At 44.7% G+C, this 18,142-nt stretch overlaps 1 protein-coding gene across 1 annotated transcript in view; it reads right to left on the bottom strand.

The window, feature by feature from the left end:
- Positions 1-18,142, bottom strand: part of NID1 (nidogen 1) — a 93,632-nt gene that overhangs the window by 20,427 nt on the left and 55,063 nt on the right. The window contains exons 11-12 of the mRNA XM_055147664.1: positions 11,785-11,934; positions 10,597-10,719 (exon numbers count right to left, since the gene is read on the bottom strand). Coding sequence (XP_055003639.1) covers positions 10,597-10,719; positions 11,785-11,934 — 273 coding nt within the window. The remainder of the gene's footprint in view (positions 1-10,596; positions 10,720-11,784; positions 11,935-18,142) is intronic.

The following is an 18,142-nucleotide window of genomic DNA, read 5'->3' as shown; positions in this document are numbered from 1 at the left end:
TCAGTGAGAATATGAATATGAACATGTGCTACTCAACATACTGATGTCTAATAATACTACTATATTCAAAACAGAATATACAATAATGATTTTATAGAATTTTGTGTCTCAAAGTGGTCTTGATTATTGGCTCCATCATTTTTGGTTATCTCGGGCACATCAACAAAGCTGATTAAGTTGTAACTCCCTTGGAGCTGGAGCGATAGCACAGTTGGTAGGGCATTTGCCTTGCACTCGGCCAACCCGGGTTCGATTCCCAGCATCCCATATGGTCCCCTAAGCACCGCCAGGAGTAATTCCTGAGTACAGAACCAGGAGTAACCCCTTTGCATCGCCAGGTGTGACCCAAAAAGAAAAAAAAGTTGTAACTCCCTTGACTATAGAAAAGGGGTACACAGCAAGAAGTAATCTTAGTTGGAGCCAGAGCAGTAGTGCAGTGGGTAGGGTGCTTGCCCCGCACCCGGCCCATGCAGGTTCGATCTCTAGCACCCTGAGCAACGCTGGAGAAATTCCTGAGTGCAGATCTAGGAGTAAACCTAGGTGATCACACTGCTGGGTGTGACCACCACCCCCACCCCCTTTCAAAAAAAAAGAAGAACTAATCTCAGTGTTGTAGCACTGTAGCACTGTTGTCCCATTGTTCATCGATTTGCTCGAGTGGGCACCAGTAATGTCTCTATTGTGAGACTTGGTGTTATTGTTTTTGGCATATCCAATATGCCACAGGTAGCTTGCCAGGCTTTTCGAGAGGGATGGAAACCCAGGTCGGCCTCATGCCAGGCAAACGCCTTACCCACTGTGCTACAGAAATAAGTGGAATATGTTAAGGCAAGGTGTAGAGAAAGAACTTTAAGTTTCATATTCAGATATTCATTTGTGACTAAATAAAAGCTATCTCAGTAACATGTGTTGCCAATAAATGTTTAAAGTACTTTTATCTGTGTTGCCAGTTCTCATGTTAGCCTGCTTAGCATGGCTTCTCCCTTGACTATAAGCAATTAGCATGCCAGAAAAGTGTTTGTTGAATCTGGCAAGGGCAACTATTATTTTCTTCTGTCCCAGAGGCTAATATAAAACAAAACAAAACATACTTGATGTAGAAGAGCCGAAGAAAGACACTAACATGCCATCACGTTGAGAATACCAAAGCTGTTGGGTTTGTTTTCTGTTTGGGGTGGTAGTAGTTTGGGGCCACCTCCACAGCACTCAGTGCTTAATTCTTATTCTGGGCTAAGGGTTACTCCCGTGGGGCTGAGTGGACCACATGGAAAAGACAAATGCCTTAATCTCTCTACCATCTCTCCAACCCCCGAAGCTGTTTTTCTTCCTTCTCCATGTGGAATTTATTTCTTTACTCTCTCACAGGGTTTCCATATAAGCTGTCCCATTCACACACACATTACTTTTAATGCCCATTAGAATCTTATACAATACGTAACTATGCTTTTTACAGCGAACGAGCCAGAAGCTGTTTGTTTCAAAGGCTCCCCTAGGCCACTAAGCCAGTGGCTTAGATTATGCTAGAAGTTGGATCTTTGGATTTCAGCCCAGCCCCACATCCTTCAGCCCTATATGCCTGGAGCTCAGAATGACCCATACACAATAAAGAGGCTATGACAGCAATGATGGACCCACACTAACTTAACACAGAAGGAAAGTATCTGTACCCACTGAATTATTTTCCTTATAACAGTGTCTATTCGTGGTGCTGCCTTCCACCTAGAAAATAAGGATGATGTTCTATGGACAACCTACCAAACCAAACTTCTAAATGAATAGGAATTGCTCCAATGTATGTGGCTCATAGAGTTTTGTGTTGATGGGCTATATAGCCAACATACAAAATCTCAAGTGACATATACAAATATACATATCTATGCATATATATATATAATTGACATGGAACTTAGACGTACTATCTTGAACTCAAAGATAAAAGAGGGGGCCATCATTTGTGCCTCAGGAAGCAGGACTCAGAGCTTGCTCATGAAAGTCCTGGTATCGGGGGCTTTCTGGGATGGCTTCTCAGTCTGTCAGCAGGCCTGCAAGAAGAATTTTCCCCTCAAGTCTCGTCATTGGGGTGGGAATAAGATGGAGAAACAGATTTTGATCTTATTTATGGATAATTAGATAACTCAAGCAAAATGGCCTCCAGTTTGATCTGCTCGGAGCAGGAAGTAGTCAAAACTCAATACCTCTCTGGGAAATGGGAGACCTGGGTTGACTTTTCTCGAGGCTGGGGATAAAGAGAATGAAAGAAAAATGAAGCAGAGAGAGAAGAAAGACAGAAACGCATTTTTGGTGTTTGGCTTCTGATTTGCATTCCAGTCTCTTACTTAACTGGCCTTCTCAGTTAATTCGAATAAATCACCATTGTGGCCCTGAGGGTGAAGGAATCAGTCTGAGGGACTCTGTTCCTGTGGTGTGCTCCAAGAGAAACTTCCATGCACATACACTCTAGGAAGAGCCAACAGGGGCACAGTGAGTCATGCCTGGTTTTCTCCAGCTTCAACTTGCTGACTTGAAGATTTATTGCAGTAGTTGCCAAGTGGACTCTTGGAAGTCCAAGAACTGCCACATTTGCAAGAATGGGAATTCACAAGCAGACAATGTCAATCTCATACATTCTTTATCCTTATGCTCTCAGGGATTAACTCAGAATGCCACCACCAATAACAATGATGATGAGAAAATTTAGCTACTTAGGAACTCTCCTCTAGTTGTGTCCAGTATTTTACAGCACCCTTACAGAAGGAGAAAGCTTCTTGAAGGAATATGAGTTTGAAAAGCAGAAAAGGGGAGGAGAAGGCAGAATAATGCGAAGACAGCAGGAAAAAGAAATGAATCTCCAGATGAAGCGCTGTCTCATATCTCATCCTGTGAAACAGCATCTTGGACTTTTACTCACCCACATATCCTTGGGGACATCTCCTGGCATCTACTCTCTCCTTATGAGTGTAAGCTTTTTAAATCATTTTGTTTCCGTTGTAAGATCCCAAACCATCCAAAACATAGAAGATCATATTAGTGAATCATTCCATGACACCAGACCTGACCCCAGCAACAAGGGAAATGGAAGTAAACCTCAACAACTGGGGCTACATCAACCTAAAAAGTTTTTGCAAAGCAGAAGATAACAAGAATACAACAAAGACGGAACAAAAGACAACCTACAAGATAGGAAGATATTTGCACATCATAGCTGATAAGCAATTAATAATAACCAACTTAGGTTTTATTAACCTGGTGATGTTTACCTGTGGTTAGCAATTCACATCCAGTTTAGGGGTTTAACATGCACCCCTTAGCATGCACCCAACCTGGTTTTAATCCTCAGCACTACATACAGGCTGGAGCACTACATACAGTTCTGGAGGCTCCCACGACAGCCAGGATGGTCCGAATACTCTTGGCACCTCATTATCCTCAGGCTTTTGTACTGAATTTGTGGTCTGTATGGATAATAATTGCTAGTGGGGGGCCCCAGACTTCTTGAGCACTGCTTGGGAGGCTCCTGCCCCTATATATAAGCAATTCCATTTTTAAGGAGCAAACAATTTGAATAGACACAACTCCATGAGGACATAAAGAGGGTTCCAAAAACAAAAAATCCATATCACTGATTATCAAGGAAATACAAATTGAGTGTATTTGTATACTCAAGAAGTGTCTGCTCACATTCATGAGACTGGCTATATCATAAGAAACTGTATCCGTTATAGTTGGAGAGTGTGTGAAGAAAAAGGCATACTTCTATACTGTTGGTGTTAATGGAAATTGTTGTAATCACACTGACAAATGCTTTGGAGCTTACAAGATAAGGGAGAGCTGCTATATGACCCAGCAATCCCACTTTTTGGGTGGGTGTCTATCCAAATAATTTGAAAACATCAACACAAGAAGTTATATACATCCTGGTGCAAATAAACAGCATTATTTACAGTGGCTAAAATATGAAAACCACCCAAGAACCCAGGGATAGAATATTTCTTGTTATTTTATTCTTCGTTTAGTGGGGTTACCTTCGGTAGTGCTTAGGGGACCATATGACACCAGAGACTGAACCCAGGCCTTCCCCATGTTACATGTGTGCTCAAACTATTGGGCTCTCTCAGCTAATTTTACAAATGTTAATACTATTTTAAACATGTGACCTATACTCCAATAAAGAAATTTTAGTGAAAAATTGCAATGAGAACATGCTAATCATTTCTCAATGTTTATCAAAAGTAAGAACAACAGTAAGAAAAAGAAATACAAACCATGAAAGAGCAGATTGTCTACAAATCAGAAGACAGAACTCAGGAACTGAGACAAAGTAAAAGAAAAAATATTTCAGAGATGAAGACTAAGCCAGGAAGAACACGAAAGTCAATAAATAGAACAGATTAGGTTTTAATAGAAACAGAGGGTATAGGAGAGAAAATATTGAAAGACAAGAGCCAAAGAAAAGAAGGGGATTAGAGTGATAGTACAGTGGGTAAGGCATTTGCCTTGCAAGCATATGCACTGGGTTCAAATCCCAGCATCCTATATGGTCAGAGGTAATTCCTGAGCACAGAGCCAGGAGTAACCCATGAGCATTGTTGGATGTGACCAAAATATTTTTTTTTGCTTCTTTTTTTTTTATTAGTGAATCACCATGAGTTACAGTTACAAACTTGTGAGCTTTCATGTGACCAAAATATTTTGAAAAATAAAAAATAAAGTCTACTTTCATTTAAAAAAAAAGCTAAAGGAAAGAAAACAAATTTTAGAGGACAGGTGAAATAATACTGGAATCAAAGATTCATTGCATAAAACAGAAATCTTTTCCAAAGCACAAAAAGTGAATACATACCAAAAATAGAACGAAATTAATTTTTCTTGAAATAAAAAAGCCCTCTGAAATAACAAATTGAAAAAGTGCATCATATAACTAAAAATATTAACATGAAAAAAACCAACAAGCCCGGTGTTAGGGATCACACCTGGGTCTCCCTTGTGCAAATAAAGCACCTTTCCCTTGTACCATCTTTAATAGGTTCGGGTTTTGTGTGTGTGTGAGAGATAAGCAATATCACAGCTTCTTTGCAGGCTGAGATACTTATTTCACTCAATAAATCAAAGTATAAAGCACTCATACTCATCCAAACTCCTTTCCGAGCATATACAGCACTGTTTCATGGAACAATAGTTACTCCATACACCTTGCATGCTCTAACTTTGTTTTGATTCTTGCTTTTGTTTTCCCAGTGGCTTTCAACCTTTTCAGCCCTGCAAATCAGCAACAGAGTGAGAACTGGCTATTGAAAACAACTGGTCTATCACATTTGTGAATAAACGCTCAGAGCAATTCACAGAACTGATTTCACAATCCACACATACACATGGAAGAGAATGAAGGAGGGTGGAGGCCAACTTATAATTTCAACTGTTCGCATGTTATCAGTAGATACTGCAGTAACTGTGGCCTTCACTCACTCACCCTTGAAGTCAATTTAATTTTCAAATTAGTTCCCTCTGTAAAGGGTAGATACAAAATCGGTGCTGATTCTAGCAATAGGAGTCCAGAAGGAAAGACACTACGTATTTCTTTTTCTTGTTAGTATTTCATCCAATATTTTCGTTCCAAAAACCTTAGAATTTTTCACAAATGATGAAAAACCTCTGTATTTCTATTCCAACTGGGGGTGGGGGGTAGAGTTAGAAATACCTCACGTAGCTCTCTCTAAACCTCATTCCCTCTCCCCTATCACAGAAGTAAACATCTGCATGCCTTAAGCCCCTCATTGCCAAATTCCCTTTTGTGGTGGTAGTGCCACACTGGGGCCACACTGCTGGGGATCGCAGTGTGTGGAACGGCCTTGGGTGCCAGGCACGAGCTCTAGCCCTGAGCGTCGCTGGGCCCTGCCAGTAGTCATCTGTATCCTGATGTTTGTTGCTCACTCCCATGCATGCATTTTATAATATACATAGGTTTATTCTCATACAGGGTTACATTTTCCATATATCAAACAGCATATATACTTCTAAACTTTATTTTACTTAGTATATATCTCACAGAATCTCCTGCCTCCGCACCAGGCTGCTTCACCTGGGCCCCCTGAGTGGGGCGGGTTGAGTTTCCCTCCCTGCCCCAAGCAGAGCCCCAGCAGCCAAAAACCTCCAGAACTCAGTCATAGCCATGCTCAAGGCCACTCTCCACACGCTTGGACGAGCCTCACCCAAGAAGAAACTGGCAGAGGAATCCAGGTATGTGGGACCCGTGGCTGAGATTTCCAAGCCTGCTCGGATTGGGACTGGGCCTCCTCCACCCAGATCCCCAGTTTTCCAGTAGCTTGGCAGCCACACACACACAAACTTCCCCCCAGCGCCATGTAATCTCATCAACGGCCAAGATCCAGAGACTATAAAAAAAAGCTCCCAGAAGAGAGTAATGCAAAATCTCGCATGGTAGAGGCTTGCAAGCTACCTGTGGCGTATTTGATACGCACAAAACAGTAACAATAATGGGCTTCATTCCCCTGACCCTGAATGTGACAAAGACGAATGAAGATATTACTGGCACTCACTCGAGCAAATCAATGAGCAACAGAATGACAGTGATATAGTGACAGCATATATTTGAGGTTTATTTATAAACTCAGTTTATTCATGTTACTACTGTATATTATTTCATGATGTGAATTATACCAAAAGTCATTTGTCCACTCTTCCTGATAGTCTGATTTAGATTTTGTTCTAAATGCTCAATGAACATTCTCATATATTTCTAATGTACACTTTCTTTTGAGTAGAGAATTAGATGTTGATTTTTTGGGGGGAGGGGGTCATTTGCTGTGTGCTTTTGGGCCACACCTGGAAGTGATCAGGGACCAAATGTGGCACTGGGAATGGGGATACAAGCAGGGTTGTTGGCATGCAAGGCAAGTAAGTGCCTTAAGACTCCTGTACTGTCTCTCCAGCCCTTAGATGTTGACTTAAAAAATAAATAGGACTAATACATAAACTAGGTGACCCTGACTGGATTCAGCTAAAGTGGAGTCATCAAACTTCTTGGTCAAGGCTCAGGTAGCCAGCATCTTACATCAGGTACATTTTCCAGTCTCGGTGAAACTACTAGCCTCTGCTCTTGAAATGAAAGCAGTCATAGACTATAAGACATGAACTTAAAAATCACAATCTAACAAACATGGCTATGTTCCAATAAAACTTTATTTACAAAAATGATGGGGGCCCATTTTTGGCCTCCAAACCATAGTTTTTGACCCACAGTCTAAGGAGAAGAAAACAATCTAGACTATTATATCAAAATGATGACTTAAATCTCAGATTTTCCCTCCTGCTAATTGGGCCCTTTTTTTTTTCTTTTTGGGTCACAACTGGCAATGCTCAGGGATTACTCCTGGCTCTGCACTCAGTAAATACTCCTGCAGTGCCCAGGGGACCATATAGGATGCTGGGAATTGAATCCAAGTCAGCCACGTGCAAGGCAAATTCCCTACCCGCTGTGCTCTCACTCCAACCCCTGGGTGCTATTTAAAAAGCAGTCACAACCAGCTCTGAGAGTGCAGATAATCAAATTCTTTTTTGGTTGTTTGTATTATTGGCAAGTGTGGAAATTGGCACATTCATTTATCTCTTCCACAACTCTAACACTGGCCATCTATGCCACAAGTCTTATATTCCACAGAATTCAAAGGGGGATGGGATGCATAGATACCCTCAAGATATCATAGATAGCAAAAGGGGGAAGAGGAGGAAGAAGGAAGAAGAGGAGGAGGAGGAGGAAAAGGAGAAGGAAAATAGAAGAAGAAAGAGAGGAAGAGAGGAAGGACAGGAAAGAAGAGGAGAGAAGGGATAGGAAGGAAGGAGAAGGAGAAGAAGGAGGAGGAGGAGAATGACGAAAAGAAGAGTAAGAGGAGGAGAAGAGGAAGAAGAAAGAGGAGGAGAGGAAGGAGGAGAAGAGGAAAGAACGAGTAGGTGGAGAGGAAGGTAATAAGGAGAAGGAGGAGGAGAATGAGAAAAAGAAGAAGAAGGAAGAGGAGAAGGAGGAGGAAGGAAAAGAAGAAAGAAGAGGAGGAGGAGGAGGAAGGAGGGAGAGGAGGAGAAGCTAACATAGCAATTTGGGTACATGCCTGTGGCCAACCCAGGTTACAGTTCCAGCACCACAAGGACAGGCACAGCTCTGGGGTGCCCAGCACCACCAGGCTACCTGTGTATTTCCAACACAGCAGGGCCCAAGCAGCATCACGTCTTCAGGCTCCGGCACAGAACTGCCAGCTCAGTTCACTATAAATCACCTGTGGGGCCCGGCCTCTTGAGCACTGCTTGGGAGCACCTCTCCAAAAAACAAAAACAAAACAAAGTGGTGAAACAGCAATTTCCACTTTCATGAAGATGTTTCTGGTGGCCCAGATATATGTGGTTTGCAGCAGTAGCAGCCAGTAAACACAGATCTTCTTGATCTCAGAACAGAAAACTACGTGGTTTAGAGGGTTGAATCTGGAAAACCACCTGGCAGGTTCTCAGTTTTACCTCTCAATTTTACTTCCTATGGGTTATGCCTTTATATTTTAAGTTTCAGCACCCGTTGTATAAAGGGAGGTAAATTAGTACTTGGCAGCCCTGTATCCCTGAAATCCTATTGCTAATAACTCTGTAAATCTCAGTGTCTAGAAAAAAAGTTTCTTTATTTAAAAAAGCCATTTTTTAAAAGAAAATTATTTATTTTTGGCATTTTGGGCCACACTCAGCAATGCTCAGGGGTTACTCCTGTTTCTGTACTCAGGAATTATTCCTGACAGTGCTCAGGTGCCCCTATGAGATGCCGGGGATCGAACCCAGGACAGTTGCATGCAAGGCAAACACCCTACCCCCAAGTATTATCATTCCAGACCCTAAAAAAAACTTTCAAAAAGGAAAGTTGGCAACAACAGGACGGGGTTAAGGCTCTTGGCCTTGCATGCCTCTGACCCAGGTATGATCCCCCCACCCTGAGCAGGGGATGATCTCTGATGATTCGGGATGTGCCAGGATGATCCTTGAGCACACGAACAGAAATAAATCCTGAGCACTGACAACTGACAGGAGTGGGTCGCCAGGAGTGCCCCCTCGTGCCCAATAATTGCAACTGGGACACGGAAGGGTTTCAGTTCATATTCGGTTCTACATCAGTGGCCGCCAGTCCCTGCCGCCCATTCCAGAGCATGTGTTGAGAGACTCCACTTCAGGGTCTGAGGCAGAACTTTCACTGTCACTGTCACTGTGATCCCATTGCTCATCGATTTGCTCGAGCGGGCACCAGTAATGTCCCCATTGCGAGACTTGTTACTGTTTTTGGCATATCCAATACACCACCGAGTAGCCTGCCAGGCTCTGCTGTGCAGGCACGATATTCTTGGTAGCTTGCCGGGCTCTCCGAGAGGGATGGAGGAATCGAACCCGGGTCGACCGCGTGAAAGGCGAACACCCTACTGCTGAGCTATCGCTCCAGCCCGAAGCAGAACTTTAATAATGATAATCCTCACGATCTACAAGATTTCCAAGTCTCAGGTCAGGGGCAACTCAGGAAAAGTCCACGGACAGCAGGTAATTCAGACAACTCTGTAGAGTCCCACTCGTACCACCCCCTCCAGCCCTGCCCATTCACCCCTACCCAAGCTTTACCTCCCTGGGACACAGAATCCTGTGATAATTGAGTTTATGCATCAAATTGAGCCACTGGGTAGCCAAATATTTGGTCAAATAATATTCTGAACATTTCAACGAGTTTATTTTTAAATGAGATAAGCTTTTTAATTGGATTTCCTCCCCATTTTTATTGAGGCATTGTGATATATAATACCGTTAATGATAGTTTCGTGCATACCATATCCCAACAGCACAATCTCCACCAGAGACTCCACCCACTTCCCTTCAGCCATGCCCAGGTAAGCGCAGTTCTGTGGACCAGCTCTCATGCCATTCCCCTACTATTTATCTTTCTAGCCCACATTTGAGAGCGATCTTTCTGACTCTGTCCCTCTCCTCAGCCTTCGCCGGTGTGACGCCCTCTAGCTCCATTCACAGAGCGGCAAGTGCATGATACCGATGAGACTGACTTTTAACTCCACAGACGGAATAAAGCCGATTGCTTGACTTAAACGGAACATTATCCAATCTTGGCTTAGAGCTAAGAGGTGATTCTTTTTCAAGTAAGAGAATTCTTCTTTCCGGAAAACCTATGAACAGGAACATTTGCTTTTTCCTGACCTTCAGACTCAAAACAAAAGTACTCATTCTCCTGGCCTCCAGCTTGCCACCTGCAGACTTGCCTGCCATTATAATGATGTGAGCCAAGTCCAAATAATAACTCTCTTTATCTATGGTCTGTGGGTTCTGTTTCCTTGGAGACCCCCGGACAGACCAGTGTCCCAGTGTCATCATGGTCCCTGTGGAGTTGTCTGCACAATCTATCTGGCTCTGTGCCGCTACTGGTGCTCTACTCTCTTATCTCCATGGTCCTCAGGACTCTCTGTGAAGCCTTCCACACCCCCACCTTATCTCTGATCCCAAAACACATACTCACTCTGTAGCCACAGAGAGAGCAAGGCCCATGGCCCCATGCCTTACCTCCAGGCACGCAGCGGAAGCCATCTCCCTGGTAGCCAGGTTTGCACTGGCACATGAAGGAGCCCGGAGTGTTGTAGCAGAAGGCATCCGGGTGACACCGGCTCAACTGGCATTCATCCACATCTGCAAAACAGCCACCGGGTCCCAGGACAATGAGACTTCTTCCGGACCTCAGAGTTACGCAACCACCTAAGCCTCTTGTGCAACTTTGTGGGATTGACTTTCTGTGGTGGACCCTGAGATCTGGAACTCACAAAACATCAAACACTGACACCCCGATCATTATCAAGGGCATTTACTAAAGATATCTGGCGCGGACTTAACAGAAAAATCAGGCTTGCAAAAGGAAAAAAGAAGAGAGAATCTGTTTTGCATTATAAAATGATCCTTCCCATCGTAAATTAAGGACTTCAAAAATTGAGTTTGGAGACAGATTAGCAGCTTGACAGAAAAACCTCAGAGACAAGAGAAAATTTACATGTAAGCTTGAAGGGGACATAACTTAGAACTTATTATCCATCTTTGGAGAGCTCTAACTTTTCAAAAATACTCTGCTATAATGGTGAGTAATTTTGTAATTTGGAGAACCAGAGCAATGGATTCCCAGTTATCTTATCTAAAATTATCTTAAGAGTACTCTGGCTCATCTCAGATCTGAAGGGGGTCTATGAAATGACTTATTCTAAGTACATCATTTATTCCATTTATTGAATAATTATTATTCAATAGTTGTACATTTATAATAAATTGATAACAATGAATAATCATACATTCACTAATGAATATATTTAATTTATTGACTTTTGGGGGGAGCAGAGTGTTAGAGCAGGCCAGGTGAATAACTATACACTACTTATTAAATAAAAGGCTGTATTTTAGGCTCCCTGTGTGCAGACTATCATTTCATCAAAGGCAAATCTACTTCCTAGAAAAAGCGCAGGTGTACATTGTCTGAAGGCACAAGCCACTCAGAATAAGCTCAGGAGGAGAAAGCCAAGTACCCTCCTCCATCCAATGAGGCAGCCTCGCAAAGGAAATCTACGTTCAAACCATCGGAGATAGAGAAAGCAGCCCCCTTGCCCAACAGAACTGAGTCAATTCTGGTGAGCTGGTAGCTGACCGATGATAAGAGCCACCAAGGGAACGTTTATAGGTAACAGAGAGACGAACGGAAGCTTCATCACGCACCTTGGCAGGCTCGGCCATCCCCAGTGAAGCCCGGCAGACAGGCGCAGGAGTAGGAGGAGCCTTGCGTGTAGATACACTGGGCCCGCTGCGGAATGTCACAGTCGTGGAGGCCAGCCGTGCAGTAGTCGATGGGGCGTTGGTGCTCAATAGCTTCAAACAAAAGAATGACACACAGTGTTTGAAAGGAAGTACCCGAGTGGCCCCCATGCCCTTCCAACCTCCTCTACATAGCAGGCGAGTTTAGTGGGCAGGGAGGGGACTATACCTGGACCACTGTGGCCAGACCTCTCAGGCCTCTCCCCTGCTCTCTCCTGGGCTGGTAGCTTCTTCTGTATCTCCCACAGAATTCTGCCTCTGAGGAGTTGTCACAGATTGACACTGTGGTTGGTCCTATAACTTGGCTCTCAAGCTCAGTCCTACTCCAGGTCTCCGTCTCACACCAGGTGTCCATCACCCAATTTCCCATTAGTTTGGACCCCCTTGGAGGTGTAAGACACTTCCTATGGCAACTCTGTTGTGGTGTGCTAAGAGCTAAGGAACTGATACTTCTGCTTCCTGTCTTTAAGCGTGACTGCTGGGTAGGTACAATGTTCACTTCAAAGGCCAAGGTCAAAGCCATTTTCTACCATGGTAGGAGGAATAGATTTTTCCCAGGCAGTGAGTTAGGCATGGAAGAAAGACTCGGGGGTCTTTGGAGCAGGAACTTCTGGGTTTGAACCTGATATACAGGTGTCACCCACGAAGGTTCTGGTCATTCATGTAACTTCTCAGAGACACAGACTCTTCCTAAGCAGAGCCGGAGTAAGTCAGTATCCCAAGCACAAGAAGGTTCAACAGAGGAGACTCACTTTCTAAAGAGATCTGCTGTTAAATCTCATAGGAGAAGGGATTGGGAAGTAGGTGAGTGACACAAGGATCAGTCAATAGTGTTGCGGCCTCAAGATAGAAACCAAGGTCAGAGTTTAGGGGTCACTTCAACAGCTGGATCGGGTACTTTCTGGTTTCTTTGGCATCATTTGGCTTCTGATGGTAAAGCTCTGAGACTCAGGACAGAGCCCAGTCCTTGCTGTCTCGCAGTGGGGCCAAGATAGTGTTTAGATGATTCCAGAGGCTAAGATTCTCAATCTTTTTCCTTAGTGAGTCTTCCCAACACTAATTCCAGTTTATCTGTCTCAACGATTGAGAGGGAGAGGGAGAAAGCTCCAGCTCTCAACACTATCAGGGGGACAAGGAATGAGGAAGATATAAAGGTCTCTGCCATAGGGCAAGGGAAGTAGTACAGTGAGTTTTTCACGAAGTTGACCCAGGTTCAATCCCCGTATCATTCCCTGAGCCCACCAGGTGGGATCCCTGAACACAAAGCCAGGAGTTACTCCTGAGCACTGCTGTGTGTAGCTCAAAAAGAAAAAACAAAACAAAATAAAATTTGAAAAAAAAAAACAGGTCTCTGCTAAAAGAGAGAAAACTACTGGAGAATGGAAGTCAAACTTTCATTGGCTTAGATCAAGGGTAAGGGTAAAACCATTAAGGTCTAGGGAGATAATCCAGGGATCGGGGTATATACATATGCAGGGATTGGAGCTTGGGTTTTTCATGGAGGGGAAAGGCGGCGGGGTTGGGGCCATACCCAGCAATTCTCTGGGATTACTCCTGGCTCTGGCTCAGGGGTCATTCCTGGCAGTGCTCTGGGGACCCTATGCAAAGCAATGGGGTTAAATCATAGTGGCCAAACGCAAGACAAATGCCTAAAACCCTGTACTCTTTCTCCTGGCAAGGACTGGAGTTTGATTTCTGGCACCATACAGACCTCTGACCACAGCTGGGTGTAGCCCTGGAGTGGCTGTGAGTACTGCTACAGTGGACCTGGTGGCCCCCAGTACAGCTGGGTGCAAGCAATGAGGCATCCTCAGGTCCAAGAGTGGTACTGGGGCCCTCTGAGCATAGTTGGGGAAGTCCCAACTCTAAATAAAATGAATATGAATTAATATTACGAAATCTGGGGTCCTCCTGGACCTGTTAGATAGATCAGATCTTGTGAGTCAAAGGGCAGCTATGTTTCAATGGCTACAGTGGGGCAAAGTTCTATCTAGAAAACAGTCACCACAATGATGCCTGCTCAGTCCAAACACACACTTGTATTTCTGTGGTCCACTCCTCTCTTCTAACTCCCTGTTATTCCCAACATTCTTTTTTTCTCTAGGGTCCTTCTTCCTGCCAGCTCCTTCTGCTTCCAAAACGTGAATGGGATATGCTTAAAGAATTGGGACAAAAAAGAAAGCAAAATGGGAATGAAAATATATTCAGACACAACAAGCAGGCAATGAAATTTCCTTCACTTTTCATTCTCCAGCTCTTATATGAAATGTCTGGGTCCTTTATAGCCATTAAGGAATCCATGTGTACAATGGAATACTATGCAGCTATTAGGAAAGATGAAGTCGTGAAATTTGCTTATAAGCAGATGGTCATGAAGAATATCATGCTAGGTGAAATGAGTCAGAAAGAGAGAGACAGACACAGAAGGACTGCACTCATTTGTGGCATATAAAATAACAAATTATAAAACTAACACCCAAGGACAGTAGAGACAAGAGGCAGGAATACTGCTCCATAGTTGGAAGCCTTCCTCATGAGTTGGGGGAGAAGGCAGCTGGAATAAAGAAGGGATCACTAAATCAATGGTGGTTGGAGGGATCAATCGGGATGGGAGATATGTGACGAAAGTGGATAAGGAACCAAACATGATGGCCTCTGAATATCTGTATTGCAAATCATAATGCCCAAAAATTAGAGAGAAAGAAGGAAATTGTCTGCCATAGAGGCGGGGACACTGGTGGTGGAAAATGTGCACTGGTGGAGGGATGGGTGTTCGATCATTGTATGACTGAAACTCAAATATGAAAGCTTTCTAAGTGTTGCTCATGGGGATTCAGTTAAAGAAATGTTTAAACAATTAAAAAAGAAAAGGAATCCATGTGCAAACGGTCTGCTCCAGTCTCCTTTCACTCCTTCTATAAACAGAGCCTCAAAGTCTCCTGCCCAGTCCACAAACAAATGTGATCCCGCAGTGCTCAGTGCATTTTTTGTTAGTTTGGGGTTCTTTTGGTTTTGGGGGAGCAACACCTGGCCATGATCAGGGTTTACTCCTGGCAAGGTTCAGGCAACAATATGGGGTGCAGGGGACCAAATCCAGGTTGGCTGCTCAAGGCAGATGCCCTACTCTCTGTGATAGCTCAAGCACTGAGAGAAAAAGGCAGCTTGTCATTTAATTTTTCTAAATCATATTTTCCATTAAAGTAAGACCATTTATCATGCCAAAGTGGCTTTCTTCTTACAGACTCTAAATCTTCGCTTGCAATTCTGGACAATTTAGTTCAGCCAGTTTCACTTTTTTTTTTTCTGCTTCTTTTTAAATTTTTTTAATTTTTTAATTTTTAAAATTTTTTATTAGAGAATCACTGTGATGTACAGTTACAAACTTATGAAATTTTGTGTTTGCATTTCACTCATACAGTGATTGTTTACCCATCCCTCCACCAGTGCCCATTCACCTCCACCAATGATCCCAGTATCCCTCTCACCACCCCCACCCCATCCCCCACCACCCCACCCTGCCTCTGTGGCAGGACAATCCCTTTTGTTCTCTCTCCTTTTGGGTATTGTAGTTTGCAATAGAGGTATTGAGTGGCCATCATGTTCGGTCTATAGTCTACTTTCAGCTCGAATCTTCCAACCCGAATGGGTCCTCCCAACATCCTCTATTTGGTAGAGGCTATCTGAGATGTTTTTTCCCCCAGCATGTGAGGCCAGCTTCCAAGATGTGGGGCAGACCTCCTGGTCCTTATCTCTACTACTCTTGGGTGTTAGTCTCCCACTCTGTTATTTTATATTCCACAGATGAGTGCGATCTTTCTATGTCTGTCTCTCTCTTTCTGACTCATTTCGCTTAACATGATACTTTTCATGTTGATCCACTTATATGCAAATTTCATGACTTCATCTTTTATAACAGCTGCATAGTATTCCATTGTGTAAATGTACCAAAGGAGTGCCCCAAAACAAATGACTGGTTAAAGAAACCAGTTTCATTTTTTCAGCACACATAACATTGCTTAGCGGACGTCCATCTCCCTTCAATGCAGGGAAAATTTCTTCAAGTTCCACCTAGCCACTGCAGCAGACTTTCTCCAATTCTCATCCAATGGCCTTGTGATTTTGGGATGGGGGGGTGTGGGGGGAGTTTGGGCCATTTCTGGCTGTGATTTTCAGCTCTTACTCCTGGCTTGTGCTCAGGGATCACTCCTGACAATGCACAGGGAAACATATGGGGTGGCAGGGACTGAGCATGCAAAGCAAGTGGCCTACCCACCGTACTATCTCATCGGGCCCTTTTCAAAGAGCAAGTTTAAAACCAGGACAGACACTGACTCCATCCCTATGAGAGAGAAACCACTGCCCTTACACACCTCCGGGGGAGACTCAGAGAGGGCCGGTGAGCAGCTGCGATTCCCTCCCAGGCCCCTGTGTGCACAGGGTAAGTCCCCGTGACTCCAACCTGCAAGCTCATATAGTGGTAAACTGTGGGATGGAATGGAGTGATCATTTTCTCTGTTTTTAAATTTAATTTTGTTTATTTGGGGGGGGGCTGGAGCGATAGCACAGCAGGTAGGGCATTTGCCTTGCGCATGGCCTACCCGGGTTCGATTCCTCTGTCCCTCCTGGAGAGCCCGGCAAGCTACCGAGAGTATCCCGCCCTCATGGCAGAGCCTGGCAAGTTATCCGTGGTGTATTCGATATGCCAAAAACAGTAACAAATAAGTCTCACAATGGAGACGTTACTGGTGCTCGCTCGAGCAAATCGATGAACAACGGGACGATAGCGCTACAGTGCTACAGTGCTTTAACTGGGGGCTTCCCAAGCAGTGCTCAGGGGTCCCCAGGGTTGCCCAGGCAGTACTCCACGAACTGGGCAGAATGGTGCAGTACCTGGGTTCAGCGGTGCGGTGCTGCCTGGTCACCTTCAGTGATGCTGGGGAGGGTTAGAATATGGGGTACCAGAGTTCAGCGTCACATACATGCCCCTGAGCTATCTATTTCCCCAGCCTGGGGGAACATTTTAGAAAGGAGAGATAACTGGGTTCAAACTGGGAATGGAAAAAATAAGTAGAATTGAATAGTAAGTTGAGGTTTCACTATTCTTGTTCCTGCACCTCTGAGAGAAGAACCCTGGAGTAGGACCCTGACCCACAATGAGCTGAGCACAGTGATGGGGCTGGATGTCATGAGGGAGCAAGAAGGAGTTGCTTGAGGCCAGGACAAGCCAAGGGAAGTGAGAAAAAAGGGCAGAAGGAAAACTGGAGAGATAGGACAAGGGTTAAGGCGCTTGCCTTGCACGCCACTAACCCCATTTCAATCTTCAGCGCTGTCAGGAGCGATCCCTGGGCACTGAGTCAGCTGTCAGGGTGCAGCCCCCTCCCCACAAAAAACAAAAGGGTTGAAGAACCAAGCAAGATGGAAGAACAAAAGGTCTTTGGGCAGCAGCACCTGGAAACCTCATGCTGCCAGGCCTCAGTGGCACATGATGATTTGTGGGTGAGCTTCACACTCACTTCTGAACAACAGGATCCTCTATGCAAACAAAACTTTACTCAGAATTTGGTAGATAACAAATAAAAAAGGCCAGGGATGGGGTTCAGTTAATACAGTACATGCAGTCCTGGGATTGATCTGCAACACAGTCAACATAGTCAACACCAGTGAGGTTAGTGGGGGTGGAGGAGGAGGAGGAGGAGGAGGAGGAGGAGGAGGAGGAGGAGGAGGAGGAGGAGGAGGAGGAGGAGGAGGAGGAGGAGGAGGAGGAGGAGGAGGAGGAGGAGGAGGAGGAGGAGGAGGAGGAGGAGGAGGAGGAGGAGGAGGAGGAGGAGGAGGAGGAGGAGAGAGTGGAGGAGGAGGAGGAGGAGGAGGAGGAGGAGGAGGAGGAGGAGGAGGAGGAGGAGGAGGAGGAGGAGGAGGAGGAGGAGGAGGAGGAGGAGGAGGAGGAGGAGGAGGAGGAGGAGGAGGAGGAGGAGAGAGTGGAGTTTGGGGTCAGAAGATACCAGTCTACCCACGACTTCCTTGAAACATAGGCAGTTCCAAGGACCCCCCAAGGAACATCACGAACCCAGGACCCTATCTAATTGCATGTTACAGACAAGGAACTCAGAGCCAGAGACGCTGAGCGCCTTCCAAAGAGTATAACTGTCCGGGAGTAGGTCTTTGCACACCAGCAGTTTTGCACCCTCTCCTGGCCCCTTGGCTGAGTGTGGCTGTCAGAAATGGCGGCATCCAGAGAGCCAGGACATCCTTACTGCAATACAGC

The sequence above is a fragment of the Sorex araneus genome, chromosome 9 (assembly GCF_027595985.1).
Source record: "Sorex araneus isolate mSorAra2 chromosome 9, mSorAra2.pri, whole genome shotgun sequence".
Lineage (NCBI taxonomy): Eukaryota > Metazoa > Chordata > Mammalia > Eulipotyphla > Soricidae > Sorex > Sorex araneus.
This window is presented reverse-complemented; position numbering and strand designations above follow the sequence as displayed.